This window comes from Panulirus ornatus, chromosome 12 (genome assembly GCF_036320965.1).
Source record: "Panulirus ornatus isolate Po-2019 chromosome 12, ASM3632096v1, whole genome shotgun sequence".
Taxonomy (NCBI): domain Eukaryota; kingdom Metazoa; phylum Arthropoda; class Malacostraca; order Decapoda; family Palinuridae; genus Panulirus; species Panulirus ornatus.
In genome coordinates, this window is record NC_092235.1 from 27,695,438 (window position 1) to 27,716,639 (window position 21,202).

Genomic DNA, 21,202 nt, shown 5'->3' on the forward strand with positions numbered 1-21,202 from the left:
AAGCGTTTTTTGTTTCCTTTGCAGTTGCAAGGCCCAGACCTGGCGCGGCGGGCGTGGGAAAGTCTCTCGGAAAGCCTTGCCGCTCGTTTGGCCAGCTCTGCACCTCCATCAAGACCACCCCATCGACTGGGGGGGTCCCAACTCCATAGTGGAGGGTCCACTGTCACTTCTGATCGTCCCCACATGTGCCCTCTTTGTCCATACCGTGCTACCACACGTGATAGCCTTGCAAGACATATTCGTACTCATACTGGTGAAAGACCTTTCAAGTGCTCATATTGTCCGTACAGGGCAATACAAAAATCTGATGTAGATAAACACATTCGACGTCGACACAAAGATGCAGTATCAAATTGGCTTGGAGTTACCCCAGCCTGTATTACAAATATTCTCTCTAATGTCTCAAATCTCACATACACACAACCAACCACCACTGCTTGGCAAGGGACACATACTTGCCAGAGTGGAGGTTCCACTGTTCTGACAGATTCCTCACCTCCATATACCAGTCCACCAAATAATGACACATAAATTTCCTCTCTCTCTCTCTCTCTCTCTCTCTCTCTCTCTCTCTCTCTCTCTCTCTCTCTCTCTCTCTCTCTCTCTCTCTCTCTCTCATAAAGCAGGAATGAAATATGAGTGATGTGATTTGCTGCATGTGAAAGAACATCTTTTGGAATTATTTTGGTAAGGTAGTATACCATTTTATGAGCACCCTTGTAACATATGAATCTCGAAAGTGTTCACCAACCTGAAGTCATGCCAAGCCAGCTTGCCCCTATTCTCTTCAGGAATATTACCAGTTTTTGTAAAACTTTTTTGCCATGCATAAGCATGTGTCTGGATAAAGGATTTTCTGTTGTTGTTATCATTATTAGTATTGTTATTATGATATAAGCTCAGGATCCCTTTCTTTGAAAGGGCTCATGCAGCTTTAAAGCTAAGCTGCTTCCAGGAGCTGGGAAATGATGGACTCCTTTGGAATGAAAAGTTCCTTGACGAGACTGTACTGCATTTCGTCAATGGTCCTTCCTTGCAAAAGGCAACGTTTTACTGACAGTGTAACCACAAGCAGTTAGAGTCTGATAATGACAATGTTGTCTGTCTTAGGTAGTTCTGAAGATTGTTTAACTTGTGTGTCTACCACGGTCTGTATAAACCAGCATACTGCTTTTTCATGTGGAGAAGCCATTTGCTCTAAGTGTAATGTTATAAGTTACAAGCAATACCTGACAAGGAAAAATTATAACAAATTTTGAAATGTTCTTTAACACAGCAAACTGTGTCAATTTACATGACCTCATTGATTTTCTTATAGAATTTTGATTTGTATAGATATGATAGAGTTGATAGAGATGTTCTGTGGAAGGTATTAAGAATATATGGGGTGGGAGGCAAGTTGTTAGAAGCAGTGAAAAGTTTTTATCGAGGATGTAAGGCATATGTACGTGTAGGAAGAGAGGAAAGTGATTGGTTCTCAGTGAATGTAGGTTTGCGGCAGGGGTGTGTGATGTCTCCATGGTTGTTTAATTTGTTTATGGATGGGGTTGTTAGGGAGGTGAATGCAAGAGTTTTGGAAAGAGGGGCAAGTATGAAGTCTGTTGGGGATGAGAGAGCTTGAGAAGTGAGTCAGTTGTTGTTCGCTGATGATACAGCGCTGGTGACTGATTCATGTGAGAAACTGCAGAAGCTGGTGACTGAGTTTGGTAAAGTGTGTGAAAGAAGAAAGTTAAGAGTAAATGTGAATAAGAGCAAGGTTATTAGGTACAGTAGGGTTGAGGGTCAAGTCAATTGGGAGGTAAGTTTGAATGGAGCAAAACTGGAGGAAGTAAAGTGTTTTAGATATCTGGGAGTGGATCTGGCAGTGGATGGAACCATGGAAGCGGAAGTGGATCATAGGGTGGGGGAGGGGGCGAAAATCCTGGGAGCCTTGAAGAATGTGTGGAAGTCCAGAACATTATCTTGGAAAGCAAAAATGGGTATGTTTGAAGGAATAGTGGTTCCAACAATGTTGTATGGTTGCGAGGCGTGGGCTATGGATAGAGTTGTGCGCAGGAGGATGGATGTGCTGGAAATGAGATGTTTGAGGACAATGTGTGGTGTGAGGTGGTTTGATCGAGTAAGTAACGTGAGGGTAAGAGAGATGTGTGGAAATAAAAAGAGCGTGGTTGAGAGAGCAGAAGAGGGTGTTTTGAAATGGTTTGGGCACATGGAGAGAATGAGCGAGGAAAGATTGACCAAGAGGATATATGTGTCGGAGGTGGAGGGAACGAGAAGTGGGAGACCAAATTGAAGGTGGAAAGATGGAGTGAAAAAGATTTTGTGTGATCGGGGCCTGAACATGCAGGAGGGTGAAAGGAGGGCAAGGAATAGAGTGAATTGGATCGATGTGGTATACCGGGGTTGACGTGCTGTCGGTGGATTGAATCAGTGCATGTGAAGTGTCTGGGGTAAACCATGGAAAGCTGTGTAGGTATGTATATTTGCGTGTGTGGACGTATGTATATACATTTGTATGGGGTTGGGTTGGGCCATTTCTTTCGTCTGCTTCCTTGTGCTACCTCGCAAACGTGGGAGACAAAGCAAAAAAAAAAAAAAAAAAAAAAAAAAATAGATAACTTGTATGGACAAACTGTATTATTATTGTACAACACAAGAATCCCTTTTATTGGGCTCCTACATCTTCAAAGGCACCATCCACATAGGAACAGGATAATGATGATACATATACAAAACACACATCCACCTAAAAGAACTCATGCATGGGCCTAATATATGCCAGTCGTGGCACCCTGAGAACACACACACAACCTGTACCAGTAAGGGATTCATGTGAATGAGCTTTCAGTGACAGAGCCCATACCTGGCTTAATCCTGCCGAATTTTTAAACACACAATTTTTTTTTTCATACTTATTTCCCATCTTTAGTGTTAGATGTAGAATGTCCTCATTTGCTCACATCCACTCTTGATGTCATTATGATGCACTGAAACCAGAGCCCTCTAATCACAACCAGGCCCCACAGGCACTTCTGTTATTTGCGCCGACTGCTTCACATGCCCAGTTTCAGTCCATTAATAGCATATCCCTCTCACACTTCACACCTTCCTGCATATTCAGGTTCCAGATACTTGATTCTTTCACGCCATCCTTCCACGTCCCTCTTAGTGTTACTCTATTCTTTATTCTCTCCACTTCTGACACTCCCTCTTCACCTCTCATATATAATCCTCATAGTACCACACATTCTTACCTAGTTATCTGTTATTTGACCTACTCACTTTGCATCACATGTTGTCAAACATTTGATTTCCAACACATCCAACCTCTTCTGCAAATTTTTACCTGAGGAATGCTCCTTGCCTCCATACAACACTGACAGGATCAGTGCACCATCAAATATATCCATCTTTGCCCCCAAAAGACCTCTTTTTCCACACATTCCTCATTGTCCTTGGGACTTGGACACACACACACACACACACACACACACACACACACACACACACACACACACACACACACACTTGTCTTGTGGCTCACATCAGTTCTCATAGTTCCTTTTATTACCCTATCCACTCCAAGGTATCAAAAATGCTCTGCATCCTACATAAAATGCTCTGCTTCCTTCAAGTTTTCTTCATTCAGACTCACACCAAATAATTTCTCTTTACTGTTATATGAAATAACCTTTCTTGTATTCATATTCACTTAGCTTTCTCCTTTCACACACCCTCCCAAACTCAAAATTCAGCTTCTGCAGTTTTCTTGATTTCATTTGCTACTAAGTGTAGATGTTACCAGACTCCACTTGCCTTTGGTAAAAAGTCATCTTTGGTGAGGATATATCACTGTTTTTTGATGATTGATGAAAGAAGTACAGTTGTTGAAGATTTACTCGCTCCTGAGGAGGCTGTCATTTCCCTACTACTTAAGTAGTGCAGCCTTGGAGCTGCAGGAGCTCATAGAAAAGAGGTCTTGGAGTAGCACAAGGACCCTTTCAGGAAAGGGGTCCTGGGGTAATTATGAATAAATGAATATAATCGAATATACACGAGGTAAATTGTGATGTGTACTTGCATGAAATTTGAATTGCATTTCAAGAATACAAAGAAAGTCACATCTTTGTGGATAGCATTTTATGTTTAATATCTATTGCTTAATACTTCAGTCTTAATAGCATGAGAGTGATCAGTATTCTCTGCAATACATATGACAGTTTCTTTTCTAAATTTATTGAATATTCACATTAAAGCAAAAATATTTTTATAGACTACATATCAAGTTATTCAGTTTTGTATTGATTGCGTTTTAGTCTGTGGCTGAGTTTGTCATCTTAGAGGGCTAGGTTAATAGTATCAAACATAACATGGAGGAATTATCAATATAAAGCCATATTGGTTGGGCCCTGGGATGGCTTTAATATCATTGGAATTTTTTATGGCTTCATGGCATCAAGTTTATTCATCACTATTGAACAAAAACATTTGTCAGTGCAAGGAGGTTCAGTAAACAAGTGCCATATGAAATAATATGTTTTTAGTACAACAGTTGCTTACAGTGTAGAAAAATGGGATTTATCAATTACAGCTAGCTGAGTTCATAGGAAATTATGATATTTTTTTAAAGGGGCTCTTGATGATGATGCGGTGCAGTATATACAAATGTGTTAGTTGCTTTCAGTGAAATCTTAAATACTTTTACTCTTGGAAGCAATTGACATTAACATCAGAGACTATCTACTTTTCATTATTTTGGTTTTGTGGAATTGGTATTGATATGATAAAGGAATTGTTGCATTATTATATTAGACATTTTTTTGGCAGTTGATGCAGAAGGCAAGAGTTTTGAGAGTAAGAGAACATATGTGGAAATATTAGATGTAAATCTCGTATAGATGGTAGAAAGAATTGAAGGGTCAAGATGGGGAAGGCATACAGAGTGAAAGCACAGTATATTACTGACATGCTAATTTGCTTCTCTCTCTCTCTCTCTCTCTCTCTCTCTCTCTCTCTCTCTCTCTCTCTCTCTCTCTCTCTCTCTCTCTCTATCTATCTATCTATCTATCTATCTATCTATCTATCTATCTATTTTTAAGCATGGGAAACAAAATAATTAACTTGACCCATAAGAGGATAGGTGAATAAACGGAAATAAACTCCTAATCATTCATGTTTTTGATAATGTCTGAGTACCGACAAATTGTAGGAAAATTTCATAGGTTGAATTTTATAATAAATAAGGCTAAAGATGATAGTTTGAAGTTAATACACCAGGAGTGATGCCACATATTTGTATGAATTTAATGCTGGAAGTTTTCTCTTGGCAAGAATGATTTTCGTACATTAAGTTTTCACATTTAAAAGTTGTGAATATACTTTACTTAGTTTTTTAAAAGTACTCAGTGGGGCATTCTGTTTATAGCATTTGAATTGTTTTGTTATGTTAAGGGTGTGAATTTTGATTATATTTTTGGAACTTTGTACTTACCAGAAATTTGTAATAAAACGGCAGTTCAAAGTTGTGTGATTTATAATAAAAAGTTTTACATGTCTGTCTGGTTTGCCTAGAAAACGCTTTCATGAACTTTAATCATTCCCAATCATACTGATATGAAAATCATGTCCCAATATATGTATATTCCTATGAGTCCACTGGGAAATGAAACATGATAAGTTCCTAAGTGCACTTTTGTCCAATAATCACATCATCAGGGGAGATACAAGAATGAGATAATAGTCAGTTAATATACAACGAAGAGATGTAGCTAGGACACCATTTAGTAAACAAGTGGCATCCTAGCTACGTCTGTTTGTTGTATATCAACTGACATTTCTTTCTTGTATGTCCCCCAGATGATGTGATTATTACATAAAAGTGCACTTGGGAACTTATAGCGTTTCATTTCCCCGTGAACTCATAGGAATATACTTGATCACGCGCTCAATTATGATCCTTTCATATATATATATATATATATATATATATATATATATATATATATATATATATATATATATACATATATACATATATCAGACACCTTAATGCCTCCATGACCAAATTTATTTTAAAATAATATATATGCCTTAGATTGAATGTGTAACTACTCAAAAGATTTTGGTGAAGTCTAATGAAAGTTTTGTATTTCCATTTAAATTAAACTATTGCATGTAGCCCATATTTTAATTGAGATTTGAATAATCACTTTATATACAGTGCACAAGTGTACTTAATTATCTTTGTATAACACAAATGTGCACCCTGAGAACTTACAGCAATAATAGAAAGCATTTGATATTCATGTTTAGTGTTTGAACATATTGTCATTTACTTCAAATTCACATGTAATGCATGGGATAAGGCTAAATATTTTGTCTTGGAAAAGTCTTTGGGGTTGCATAGTCTTGGTTACACTGGCAGGAAGAAGGCAAGACTACTTCATAATTGTAGCCTTAAGATAGAGTCAGTACTAAGTCATCAAAGAATTCCAAGAATAATGTAGAGATCAGACGGTGGTACCTAAGAAGCAGTGAGGGAGTCTGACAGTGTGCTCTTGTCCACAGCAGGGTGGTGGTGTTGGCTGCGGTGGTGGTACCCTAGGTGATGTTGCCAGGCAAACTACAGGGGTTCGTTGGGGTATGGTACTTCAAGAAGAGGCAGCTCAGAATGACTTAGCAACTTCAGAGAAGCCATACCGCTGTCCACTCTGTCCCCATCGTGCCCGAAGGAAGGACAGTCTAATCCGTCACTTAAGGATGCATACCGGGGAAAGACCGTACCGTTGTCCCACGTGCCCATATGCTGCTATCCAGAAATCTGATCTGGATAGGCATCTCAGATCACGGCACACACACCAGTTGATTGTAACCCAACACCTCACTGCTGCTTCTTTGAGTTTTCCACCACAAGCTTATTTAACCAGCCGCTCTCCTACACTACCTCAGGCACCACATCGTTAGGTAGTGATGGCTTGAGTCAGACTGGACTAATGACCAATCCAAGTTGCACAAATTGTAAACGTGTGACATAGAATCAGTGAATTTGTTTGCAAAGTTAATAAATTAAAGTGAATAATTATGTACATGGAATTGTGCATTTCAAAATATGTGAAATCATATGTGAATTTAGATACTTGATTTTATTTAAGAGTAAGAGATACAAGAAAAATCAAGAGAAACTGTTAAATTGAATCAATAGAAAGGTAATTTATATTATGAATTAGAAAAAAATTGTTGTGTGTTGTGAGTGGAAGAGCATGAACCAGGTACAGTACATGACAGTGAGTGTTCAGTGTTTGAAATAAGAAGCGGTATGGAAAAGATAATAGAACATCACAGCTAAGATGGGCAGTAATTCAAATTGAAATGCACTCAGTCAGGCCCTCTCACTTGGGGTAATAAATAGATACCCTATGACCCCTCTTTGCTTTCCCTTGCAGCTCCGTGACATGCCTGAGAGTCGACTGGCCTGCTCTACCCAACAGCAAGCATGGCAGAACTTGCATTCTCCGGAGTCCCTTCCAAGATCGGGTCAATCACAGCAGACGTTTTCTCGATCCTCAGATTCACAAATGCTACCACCTTCATATTCAAGAGTGGTAGACTCTACAAGACTCCAAGGGTACTCAAGAGGCCAGGAGATATCCATTGTTGAACAGTTTAAAAGACTGTTCCAATGCCCTTATTGTGAGCAAAAGATGACCTCAAAAGGAAGTCTAGTCCGACATATACGAAGTCATACTGGAGAGAGACCATACAAATGTAGTTATTGTATTTACGCGGCACTTCAAAAGTCAGATCTTGACCGCCACACAAGAAATAGACACCGTGATCAAATTTAATGAATTAAAGATTTCAGTGAAATAGGAATTACTTTCTCATACAACACCGTCCTGCATATCTCTAATGAGACTTTTTGATATTTAAGTGTGGTGAATAACATTATATTTTTTCAGTTGCTTAAGGTTTGATGCAAAAAGATTCGTAGAGTTTTTAAAGGATCATAGAGTATTGATAACAGCAATTGTTGTACCATTGCATATAACATGCTATTGCTACAAACAATTGGCTTGGTACTTTTAATGCAGAAAATGAGATTGGATTTACAGAAACTGGTCATGACACTAAGCTCTTTTGTCATTGTATTTTGACATTTTTCAGGCAAATCCCTATTTTGTGAATTGTTGGTCCCTTTCTCCATAGTTCAGATTATCTGTAGACTTATGATAAACTTAACTGGAAGCATTTTCACTGTACACTAGGAAATTATTATTTTGTATGAGAAGGAATGTTTCAGACATTTTAGTGATATATACCATTATTATAAAAGAAGTTCCACTTTAAAGTTTATAGTATTGTACAGTTGTAAATAAAAAGTTTTCATATCATATTATTTTTCTAATGATTCCTTGAGTTCTGTAGTTGTTTCAGTAGATGATATTCATAAGGATGCATCGGTATTATACTGTATGTATGACATGACCATGACTAGCTGAAGCATCATATACTCATGATTTGTACAAAACCTGGTTTTACCATTGTTATTCACACTTACTGGCTAGTCTCTGAATTTTATGATTGTATAGGTACTACTACTGTTATTCTTATTTGTACATGGTTTCATACTCATACACACAAGTACATATTTCCCATGATAGCCTTATTTTTCTTGGCTTGATTGGCCAGAAGTTAGGTTATCCAGGCATGGCCAGTATTATAGTTACCTTTACTTTTTATTGCTAATTTCCATGGGTTTTAAAGTTGTTAGCCAATGTGATAATTAGCTCCCCTTCTTTTAGCCACTACAGTAGTAATTCTTAGTCATTTAGTGTCTTAGTTACCAAGACTCATTGGCCTTGTTTCTCTCGACAAGTACCTTGGTAATCATTGTATTGTTGGTTTGTATGATTCTTATTTTCCGTTTTGTTTGCCTGAACTTCAGACATGTGGACTTAGGCCAATACTGTAGTTATTAGTACATCCTGGAATAACAGTTTATTTACACATGCTGGCCATTATATGTCAGTCTAACCCCAATTGGGTGAGTAGCATTATCAAGAATATTTATAGCCTGTGTCTATCATGTATGTTAAACAGTTAGTATTTAATATATTGAAAAAGACATTATATTGTGTTCAAATTTCCCAATTGCAGTAGCATTACATGACTTGTTTCATTCTGAAAAACTTCAGGGTTTAAAGTTTTAGTGAGGAAACAAGATGTTTTTAATGCTTTCTCTGTACCAAGCTGAAAATATTAATTCTTCAACAAACTGGTATAAGGATGTCTAATCACAAACAGATGATATTGACATGTCATAGTTTTTTTTCATGTACAAGTAGGACAGCTTCCAAAAGAGTGTGAATTACAGGATGTGCGATATACACTTTCACCCTTTCATTCTGGTATTTTTCTTTATTTTTGTAATCAATATTGTCAGACTTAAGTAAGTGGATAAACACATGAAATATGAAAGAGATCACTCACACAACATGCACACACACACACACACACACACACACACACACACACACACACATTTAGACAGCATACATAGATAGAAAAAAAAAAGATTATGATACAAGTGAATTTTCAAGAGATGGGACTCTTATGAGTGTTAAACTCCCTCCCTATTCAGTACAGATAGGTATTTACATGCACACTCAAAAAGAGTACAAGAAGCTAGTAAAGAATGTCTAGAGGAAGACAGCAAAGATGGCATCAGAATTTAGAGAGGTAAGTTACAGAGAAAGAGTAGAAACCTTAAGTTTACCTTCCATGGAAGAGAGAAGCATGAGAGAGGGGGTGACCTAATAACAACCTTAAAGTATTTAAACCAGATTGATGATGTACGCAATGAACATTTCTTCAAAAGGTGTAGAGAAGTACTTTTGTAGTATAAAAGAGGTGAACAAATTGAATAAACAAAGAGAATTTGATCAATACAGATAGCATACAGAAAGTTGAAGGTTGTATATTAGAGACTCTAAAGAAGTGGAACTCCATGGGTGTAAAACTCCTTCCCTGTACAGCACAGATAAATATTTACACTTGCTGAGGGAACAGCTTAAGTATCCTTACCAGTGAATGAACTCAGCAAATAGGGATCATAGATAAGGCAAAGAAATTTTGACTGATGAGTGAGTCTTAGACCTAAACCAGTTATTAAACACAGGCAGCCAAGCTAAGCATATATTTTGTTTGTTTTCCTTGAATTTGATTATGTATCAGAAATGGATTCACAAAGGGGAAATTACCATAATGCTTAGTTGTCACCAGATCCAGTGGAAGGAGACTAGGGAAAGAAATGAACAATCAACTGAGATGTAGAATATGTATGAGAGGGGTTAAGATAATGTGCTAAATTGGTTTGAACATTTGTAGAGGATGACATGTCAGGAGTGAAGGGATCAAATAAAAGGTGGAAACCAATGAGGGATCGATGATTGCAGTGAAAGATGCTTTGAAGGTTCAGGGCCTGAACATGGAAGAGAGTGAGGCATGCAGAGCATAGAGTAAGTTGGAGTGATGGGTATGCATGGGACAGTGTGCTGTTGATGGGCTGAATCAGGGCATATGAAGTGGTTGGGGAAAATCACGGAAAGGTCTGTGGGTCCTGGTTGTAGATAGGGAGCTCTGGTCTCAGTGCATTAAACATAAAAGCTAGAGAACGGATGTAAGTGAATGAGACTACTTCTTCATCTTTTCCAGGCGCAAATGCAGGATATGCCAAATGTGTAGATAAAAGGCAAATACTAACTTCCTGCCCTAAGAGTCCCATCTCACCTTATGAGACTCCTTAGTACTCAGGATATATATTGCAATAAGTCACAGTGGTGTGCATGATCTAGTATTTACTGATAAACCACAAGGAAAATGAAACTTCATAAGTTTGCAGGTGCATTTTTGTGTAATGATCACATCATCAGGGGATGTACAAGGAAGAGACTTAGCTAAAACACCATTGGTAAACAAGCATTACTGGATGATGGTGCTCTAGTCTTTCATCATGCCTGTCATAAAATTTTATCTTTTTGACAGAAAGGGAACTGTTGACGAATTTTTGCCTATGACAAAGATATACAGTTTGTATAGACCTTAACTGATATTAATGTTACAATGTTTCATTTTCCTCATGGTTGTCAGAACATGAAAGATGGAGACTGAGTGTAAACGAATGTGGCCTTGGTAGTCTTTTCCTAGCACTACCTCATGCGCACGCAGGGGGAGGTGAGTGTGAACGAATGTGGCCTTTGTTGTCTTTTCCTAGCACTACCTTGCACGCATGTAGGGGGGGGGAGGGGGATACCATTTCAAGTGTGGCAGGGTGGCGGCGGGAGTGGATGAAGGCAGCATGTATATGTACATATGTTTATATGTATATATCTGTGTATGTATATGTATGTATACATTGAAATGTATAAGTATGTATGTGTGCGTGTGTGGGTGTTTATGTATATACATGTGTATGTGGGCGGGTTGGGCCATTCTTTTGTCTGTTTCCTTGTGCTACCTCACTAACGCTGAAGACAGCAACAAAGTATAATATATATATATATTATAATATATATATATATATATATATATATATATATATATATATATATATATATATGGCAAATAGTATGAAAGAAAAAAAGAAAGATATATATATATATATATATATATATATATATATATATATATATATATATATATATATATAATTTTTTTTATTGTCGTTGTCTCCCGCGTTTGCGAGGTAGCGCAAGGAAACAGACGAAAGAAATGGCCCAACCCACCCCCATACGCATGTATATACATACGTCCACACACACAAATATACATACCTACACAGCTTTCCATGGTTTACCCCAAACGCTTCACATGCCCTGATTCAATCCACTGACAGCACATCAACCCCGGTATACCACATCGATCCAATTCACTCTATTCCTTGCCCTCCTTCCACCCTCCTGCATGTTCAGGCCCCGATCACACAAAATCTTTTTCACTCCATCTTTCCACCTCCAATTTGGTCTCCCACTTCTCCTCGTTCCCTCCACCTCCGACACATATATCCTCTTGGTCAATCTTTCCTCACTCATTCTCTCCATGTGCCCAAACCATTTCAAAACACCCTCTTCTGCTCTCACAACCACGCTCTTTTTATTTCCACACATCTCTCTTACCCTTACGTTACTTACTCGATCAAACCACCTCACACCACAAATTGTCCTTAAACATCTCATTTCCAGCACATCCATCCTCCTGCGCACAACTCTATCCATAGCCCACGCCTCGCAACCATACAACATTGTTGGAACCACTATTCCTTCAAACATACCCATTTTTGCTTTCGGAGATAATGTTCTCGACTTCCACACATTCTTCAAGGCTCCCAGGATTCGCCCCCTCCCCCACCCTATGATCCACTTCCGCTTCCATGGTTCCATCCACTGCCAGATCCACTCCCAGATATCTAAAACACTTTACTTCCTCCAGTTTTTCTCCATTCAAACTTACCCCCCAATTGACTTGACCCTCAACCCTACTGTACCTAATAACCTTGCTCTTATTCACATTTACTCTTAACTTTCTTCTTTCACACACTTTACCAAACTCAGTCACCAGCTTCTGCAGTTTCTCACATGAATCAGCCACCAGCGCTGTATCATCAGCGAACAACAACTGACTCACTTCCCAAGCTCTCTCATCCCCAACAGACTTCATACTTGCCCCTCTTTCCACAACTCTTGCATTCACCTCCCTAACAACCCCATCCATAAACAAATTAAACAACCATGGAGACATCACACACCCCTGCCGCAAGCCTACATTCACTGAGAACCAATCACTTTCCTCTCTTCCTACACATACACATGCCTTACATCCTCGATAAAAACTTTTCACTGCTTCTAACAACTTGCCTCCCACACCATATATTTTTAGTACCGTCCACAGAGCATCTCTATCAACTCTATCATATGCCTTCTCCAGATCCATAAATGCTATATACAAATCCATTTGCTTTTCTAAGTATTTCTCACATACATTCTTCAAAGCAAACACCTGATCCACACATCCTCTACCACTTCTGAAACCACACTGCTCTTCCCCATATATATTCACCATTTCCTGCATTAGCAAGGTTGTGCCAAGAACAGAGGATTGAGCCTTAGATGGAGTATCCTTTCTTGGCCCCCTTCTTTGTTCCTTCTTTTGGAAAATTAAAAAATGGGAAGGGAGGATTTCCAGTCCCCCACTCCCTCCCCTTCTATTTGCCAAGATGACAAGAAAGGAGAGATAGGTAGTATGTTTGAGGAAAAAACCTGGATGTTCTTGCTTTGAGTGAAATGAAGCTCAAGGGTAAAGTGGGAAAGTTTTTTGGGAAAGTCTTAGGAGTTGGAGAGAGGACAAGAGCTAAGGAAGTAATAGCATTGCTCCTGAGGCAGGAGTTGTGGGAGTATGTGATTGAGTTTAGGAAAATAAATTCTAGGTTGATGTGGGTAAAACTGAAAGTGGATGGAGAGGGATGGGTGATTATTGGTGCCTTTGCACCTGGTCATGAGAAGAAAGATCATGAGAGGCAAGTGATTTGGGAGCAGCTGAGTGATTGTGTCAGCAGCTTTGATGCAGGAGATCAGGTTTTAGTGATGGGTGATCTAAATGTGAGGGTGAGTAATGTGGCAGTTGAGGGTATTATTAGTGTACATGGGGTGTTCAGTATTGTAGATGTCAATGGTGAAGAGCTTGTGGATTTGTGTGCTGAAAAAAGAGTTGGTTAAGAGAGAGATATACATAAGTATACGGATATGAGTACAAGAAGTGGTCAAATGGCATTATTTCATTGTGTTAATTGATAGGCAAGTAAAAGAGATTTTGGTATGATAATGTGTGGAAAAGGGCAGCTGGAGGGATATTTCATCACTATCTTGTGGACGCAAAGGTGAAGATTTGTAGAGTTTTTCAAAAAGATGTTTTGGAAGCAGGTAAATATTGTGCGTAAGACAAGAGAACAAATGGGAATGTTGGTGAAGGCGGTAAATGGAGAAGTAAGAACAGGCAGTGATAAAGTGAGAAGGAGATGGAGTGAGTATTTTGAAGGTTTGTGGAATGTGTTTAATGATAGAGTGACTGATATCGGGTGTTTTGGTCGGGGTGATGCAAAGTGAGATGGGTCAGGAAGAATGGTTAGGTTAAGAGAGGAGAGGTGGTGAAAGCTTTGCGGAAGATGAAATCCAGTAAGGCAGCGGGTTTGGATGGTATTGCAGTGGAATTTATTAAAAATGGGTTGACATTTTTGTTGATTGGTTGATAAGGATATTCAATGTATGTATGGACCATGGGGAAGTGCCTGTGGATTGGTGGAATGCATGCATAGTGTCATTGTACAAAGGCAAAGGGGATAAAGGTGTGTTCAAACTGCAGAGGCATAAGTTTGTTGAGTATTCCTGGGAAATTATATGGAGGGAATTGATTGAGAGGGTGAAGGTATGTACAGAGCATCAGATTGGGGAAGAGCAGTATGGTTTTAGAAGTGGTAGAGAATGTGTGGATCAGGTGTTTGCCCTGAAGAGTGTGTGTGAGAAATACTTAGAAAAACATATGGATTTGTATGTTGCATTTATGGATCTGGAGAAGGCATGTGATAGGACTGATAGAGATGCTTTGTAGAAGGTTTTAAAAGTTTATGGTGTGGGAAGTAAGTTGCTAGAAGCAGTGAAAAGTTTTTACCAAGGATGTAAGGCATGTGTACGAGTAGGAAGAGAGGAGAGTGATTGGTTCCCAGTGAATGTCGGTCTGCAGCAGGTTTGTGTCATGTCCCCATGGCTGTGTAATTTGTTTATGGATGGGGTGGTTAGGGAGGTAAATGCAGGAGTTTTGGAGAGAGGGGAGAGTTTGCAGTCTGTTTGGAATGAGAGGGCCTGGGAAGTGAGTCAGTTGTTGTTTGCTAGTGATACAGCTCTAGTGGCTGATTTGAGTCAGAAACTGCAGAAGTTGGTGACTTGAGTTTGGAAAAGTGTGTGAAAGGAGAAAGTTGAGAGTAAATGTGAATAAGAGCAAGATTATTAGGCTTAGTAGGGTTGAGGGACAAGTTAATTGGGATGGAAGTTTGAATGGAGAAAAATCGGAGGAAGTGAAGTGTTTTAGATATTTGGGAGTGGACTTTGTAGCGAATGGAACCATGGAAGCGGAAGTAAGTTACAGGGTTGGGGAGGGGGCGAAGGTTCTAGGAGTGATGAAGAATGTGTGGAAGGAGAGAACACTATCTCAGAGAGCAAAAATGGGTATGTTTGAAGGGATAGTAGTTCCAACAATGTTATATGGTTGCGAGGCATGGGCCTTAGATCGGGTTGTACAGAGGAGGATGGATGTGTTGGAAATGAAATGTTTGAGGACAGTATGTGTTGTGAATTGGTTTGATTGCATAAGTAATGAAAGGGTAAGGGAAATGTGTGGAAATAAAAGCGTGGCTGAGTGAGCAGAAGAGGGTGTGTTCAAGTGGTTTGGACATATGAAGAGAATGAGTGAAGAAAGATTGACAAAGAGGATATGTGTCTCTGAGGTGGAGGGAACAAAGAGAAGCGGGAAACCAAATTGGAGGCGGAAGCATGGAATGAAAAATATTTTGAGGGATCGGGGTCTGAATATACAGGAGGGTGAGAGATGTGCAAGGAATAGAGTGAATTGGAAAGATGTGGTATACCAGGGTCAATGGCTGTCAGTGGGCTAAACCAGGGCATGTGGAACATCTGGGGTAAACCAAGGAAAGGTCTGTGGGGCCTGGATGTGGATAGGGAGCTATGGTTTTGATGCATTACTCATGACAGCTAGAGACTGAGCATGAACAAATGTGGCCTTTTTTGTCTGTTTTCCTGGCGCTTCCTTGCTGAAGCAGTTGGCAGTGATGCTGTTTCTTATGGGGTGGGGTAGTGCCGGGCATGGATGAAGGCAAGCAAATATGAATATGTATATGTCTGTGCATGTGTATGTATATGTATTTATGTTGATATCTATATATGCATGTATGGGCATTTATATGTATATATGAGTGGTTGGGCCATTCTTTGTCTGTGTCCTGGCACTACCTTGCTGATGTGGGAGACAGTGATTAAGTATGATGAATATATATGAATGTGTGTGTATGAGTGGATGGGCCATTCTTTGTCTCTTTCCTGGCACTACCTAGCAGACATGGGAGACGGTGATCAAGTATGATAATAAATGTGACACACACACAAACACCTAAACCTATACCTAGACGTAAGCCAGGCATCCAGTTTATGGATGAATTTCTAGGGGAGAATGAACAGCTGAGTAGACTGTAGACCCACTGACACAGCCAGACCCAGGGTGACATTACTGTCAGTAACACTAACTGCTAAAGCACAACAGTCCATATCACCAGATAGATCAGTGAAGAAGAAATGGAAAGAAAAGAAAGGTTATTATGAGATTACATGAGACTGTAGAGTTGCCAAAAATGATTTCTGTAAAAAGATAAAGCACTGGTAGATATAGTGAAGACTAAAAGGGATGACCATTTGTGATTTTGTTTGCTGTGGCCTCATTTAGTCTGGATGTACTTAAGCAGGCAAAGAAACCTAAAAACAAGGCCGAATTTAGTGAAATATTCATCTGCCATGATGAACTGAGGGAAGAAAACAAAGAATACAAAGAAGGCACAAACATCACCCTTAACCATTGCCAGAGTCCCTTAGGAGAATGATTAAGTAAGGAGCCCAACTGTATGCTTGCAAATATTAGAACTGCATTCAAGTTCATGGATAAAAAAGTAGTCTGCAAGCTGTCTATATCTTACCTAAGGCCATAACTAGAATATGCTTCTTGTGTTTGATCACCACACTTAAAGAAACACAAAAAAAAAGTTTTTAGAAGATGTCCAGAGTAGAACAAACAAAGGTGATGCCAAAGTTAAGAGAGGTGAGTTACAGGAAAAGGCTAATGACCTTCAATTTGCCCATGTTGAAAGAGAGAAGAGTGAGAGGCAAGCACATCTTTTAAGTTTTTGAAACAGACAAATGTAGACAATGAATAGGTCTTCAAGAGATGTACCGATAGAATAATTAAGCTAAAGGCTTGTTAAGAAAGATGGAAAGGTGGTGATTATTTTTATTATTATTATTATTATTGTTATATTTGAACACTGTTTCCCATGTCAGTGAGGTAGCACCAGGAAACAGACAAAGAATGGCCCAATCTCTCATATACACACACACACACACACACACACACACACATATATATATATATATATATATATATATATATATATATATATATATATATATATATATATATATATATATATATATCTTTTTCTTTCTTTCATACTATTCGCCATTTCCCGCATTAGCGAGGTTGCGTTAAGAACAAAGGACTGGACCTTTGAGGGAATATCCTCAAATGGCCCCCTTCTCTGTCCCTTCTTTTGGAAAATTAAAAAAAAAACGAGAGGGGAGGATTTCCAGCCCCCCGCTCCCTTCCCTTTTAGTCGCCTTCTACGACATGCAGGGAATACGTGGGAAGTATTCTTTCTCCCCTATCCCCAGGGATAATATATATATATATATATATATATATATATATATATATTTTTGCTTTGTCGCTGTCTCCCGCATTTGCGAGGTAGCGCAAGGAAACAGACGAAAGAAATGGCCCAACCCACCCCCATACACATGTATATACATACACGTCCACACACGCAAATATACATACCTACACAGCTTTCCATGGTTTACCCCAGACGCTTCACATGCCCTGATTCAATCCACTGACAGCACGTCAACCCCGGTATACCACATCGATCCAATTCACTCTATTTCTTGCCCTCCTTTCACCCTCCTGCATGTTCAGGCCCCAATCACACAAAATCTTTTTCACTCCATCTTTCCACCTCCAATTTGGTCTCCCACTTCTCCTCGTTCCCTCCACCTCCGACACATATATCCTCTTGGTCAATCTTTCCTCACTCATTCTCTCCATGTGCCCAAACCATTTCAAAACACCCTCTTCTGCTCTCTCAACCACGCTCTTTTTATTTCCACACATCTCTCTTACCCTTACGTTACTTACTCTATCAAACCACCTCACACCACACATTGTCCTCAAACATCTCATTTCCAGCACATCCACCTTCCTGTGCACAACTCTATCCATAGCCCACGCCTCGCAACCATACAACATTGTTGGAGCCACTATTCCTTCAAACATACCCATTTTTGCTTTCCGAGATAATGTTCTCGACTTCCACACATTCTTCAAGGCTCCCAGGATTTTCGCCCCCTCCCCCACCCTATGATCCACTTCTGCTTCCATGGTTCCATCCGCTGCCAGATCCACTCCCAGATATCTAAAACACTTTACTTCCTCCAGTTTTTCTCCATTCAAACTTATCTCCCAATTGACTTGACCCTCAACCCTACTGTACCTAATAACCTTGCTCTTATTCACATTTACTCTTAACTTTCTTCTTTCACCCACTTTACCAAACTCAGTCACCAGCTTCTGCAGTTTCTCACATGAATCAGCCACCAGCGCTGTATCATCAGCGAACAACAACTGACTCACTTCCCAAGCTCTCTCATCCACAGCAGACTTCATACTTGCCACTCTTTCCAAAACTCTTGCATTCACCTCCCTAACAACCCCATCCATAAACAAATTAATCAACCATGGAGACATCACACACCCCTGCCGCAAACCTACATTCACTGAGAACCAATCACTTTCCTCTCTTCCTACACGTACACATGCCTTACATCCTCGATAAAAACTTTTCACTGCTTCTAACAACTTGCCTCCCACACCATATATATATATATATATGTATATATATATATATATATATATATATATATATATATATATATATATATATATATATATATATATATGTATATATATATGTATATATTTTAGGGAGAATAAAAATATGTTCTGGAAGGAGGTAAATAAAGTGTGTAAGACAAGGGAGCAAATGGGAACTTCAGTGAAGGGGGCTAATGGGGAGGTGATAACAAGTAGTGGTGATGTGACAAGGAGATGGAGTGAGTATTTTGAAGGTTTGTTGAATGTGTTTGATGATAGAGTGGCAGATATAGGATGTTTTGGTTGAGGTGGTGTGCAAAGTGAGAGGGTTAGGGAAAATGATTTGGTAAACAGAGAAGAGGTAGTAAAAGCTTTGCGGAAGATGAAAGCCTGCAAGGCAGCAGGTTTGGATGGTATTGCAGTGGAACTTATTAAAAAAGGAGGTGACTGTATTGTTGACTGGTTGGTAAGATTATTTAATGTATGTATGATTCATAGTGAGGTGCTTGAGGATTGGTGGAATGCTTGCATAGTGCCATTGTACAAAGGCAAAGGGGATAAGAGTGAGTGCTCAAATTACAGAGGTATAAGTTTGTTGAGTATTCCTGGTAAATTATATGGGAGGGTATTGATTGAGAAGGTGAAGGCATGTACAGAGCATCAGATTGGGGAAGAGCAGTGTGGTTTCAGAAATGTTAGAGGATGTGTGGATCAGGTGTTTGCGTTGAAGAATGTATGTGAGAAATACTTAGAAAAGCAAATGGATTTGTATGTAGCATTTATAGATCTGGAGAAGGCATATGATAGAGTTGATAGAGATGCTCTGTGGAAGGTATTAAGAATATATGGTGTGGGAGGCAAGTTGTTAGAAGCAGTGAAAAGTTTTTATCGAGGATGTAAGGCATGTGTACATGTAGGAAGAGAGGAAAGTGATTGGATCTCAGTGAATGTAGGTTTGCGGCAGGGGTGTGTGATGTCTCCATGGTTGTTTAATTTGTTTATGGATGGGGTTGTAAGGGAGGTGAATGCAAGAGTTTTGGAAAGAGTGGCAAGTATGAAGTCTGTTGGGGATGAGAGAGCTTGGGAAGTGAGTCAATTGTTGTTCGCTGATGATACAGCACTGGTGGCTGATTCATGTGAGAAACTGCAGAAGCTGGTGACTGAGTTTAGTAAAGTGTTTGAAAGAAGAAAGTTAAGAGTAAATGTGAATAAGAGCAAGGTTATTAGGTACAGTAGGGTTGAGGGGTCAAGTCAATGGGAGGTAAGTTTGAATTGAGCAAAACTGGAGGAAGTAAAGTGTTTTAGATATCTGGGAGTGGATCTGGCAGTGGATGGAACCATGGAAGCGGAAGTGGATCATAGGGTGGGGGAGGGGGCGAAAATTCTGGGAGCCTTGAAGAATGTGTGGAAGTTGAGAACATTATCTTGGAAAGCAAAAATGGGTATGTTTGAAGGAATAGTGGTTCCAACAATGTTTGGTTGCGAGGCATGGGCTATGGATAGAGTTGTGCGCAGGAGGGTGGATGTGCTGGAAATGAGATGTTTGAGGTCAATATGTGGTGTGAGGTGGTTTGATCAAGTAAGTAATGTAAGGGTAAGGGAGATGTGTGAAAATAAAAAGAGAGTGGCTGAGAGAGGAGAAGAGGGTGTTTTGGAATGGTTTGGGCACATGGAGAGAATGAGTGAGGAAAGATTGACCAAGAGGATATATGTGTCGGAGGTGGAGGGAACGAGGAGAAGTGGGAGACCAAATTGTAGGTGGAAAAATGGAGTGAAAAAGATTTTGAGTGATCGGGGCCTGAACATGCAGGAGGGTGAAAGGCAGGCAAGGAATAGAGTGAATTGGATCGATGTGGTATACCGGGGTTGACGTGCTGTCAATGGATTGAATCAGGGCATGTGAAGCGTCTGGGGTAAACCATGGAAAGTTCTGTGGGGCCTGGATGTGGAAAGGGAGCTGTGGTTTCGGGCATTATTGCATGACAGCTAGAGACTGAGTGTGAACAAAAGGGGCCTTTGTTGTCTTTTCCTAGCGCTACCTCGCACACATGAGGGGGAGGGGGATGTTATTCCATGTGTGGCGAGGTGGCGATGGGAATGAATAAAGGCAGACAGTGTGAATTGTGTGCATGTGTATATATGTATGTGTCTGTGTGTGTATATATATGTGTACATTGAGATGTATAGGTATGTATATTTGCGTGTGTGGACGTGTATGTATATACATGTGTATGGGGGTGGGTTGGGCCATTTCTTTTGTCTGTTTCCTTGCGCTACCTTGCAAATGTGGGAGACAGCGACAAAGCAAAATGATAATGATAATAATAATATATATATATATATGCCCATACATGCAAGTATATATATATATATATATATATATATA

General features: G+C 39.6%; 1 protein-coding gene across 20 annotated transcripts in view; it reads left to right on the plus strand.

Annotated features, from left to right (window-relative positions):
• LOC139751952 (uncharacterized) overlaps positions 1-21,202 on the plus strand; it is a 331,514-nt gene that overhangs the window by 202,673 nt on the left and 107,639 nt on the right. Inside the window, exon 5 of one of the 20 annotated variants that reach the window (XM_071667683.1) lies at positions 6,568-8,382. The exons of 15 other annotated variants lie outside the window; for them this stretch is intronic. In XM_071667683.1, coding sequence (XP_071523784.1) covers positions 6,568-6,963 — 396 coding nt within the window. In that variant the 3' untranslated portion in view covers positions 6,964-8,382. Of the gene's footprint in view, positions 1-24; positions 5,556-6,567; positions 8,383-21,202 lie in introns of those variants that run through there. 4 more of the 20 variants (XM_071667663.1, XM_071667676.1, XM_071667677.1 and 1 more) reach the window with 4 other exon arrangements.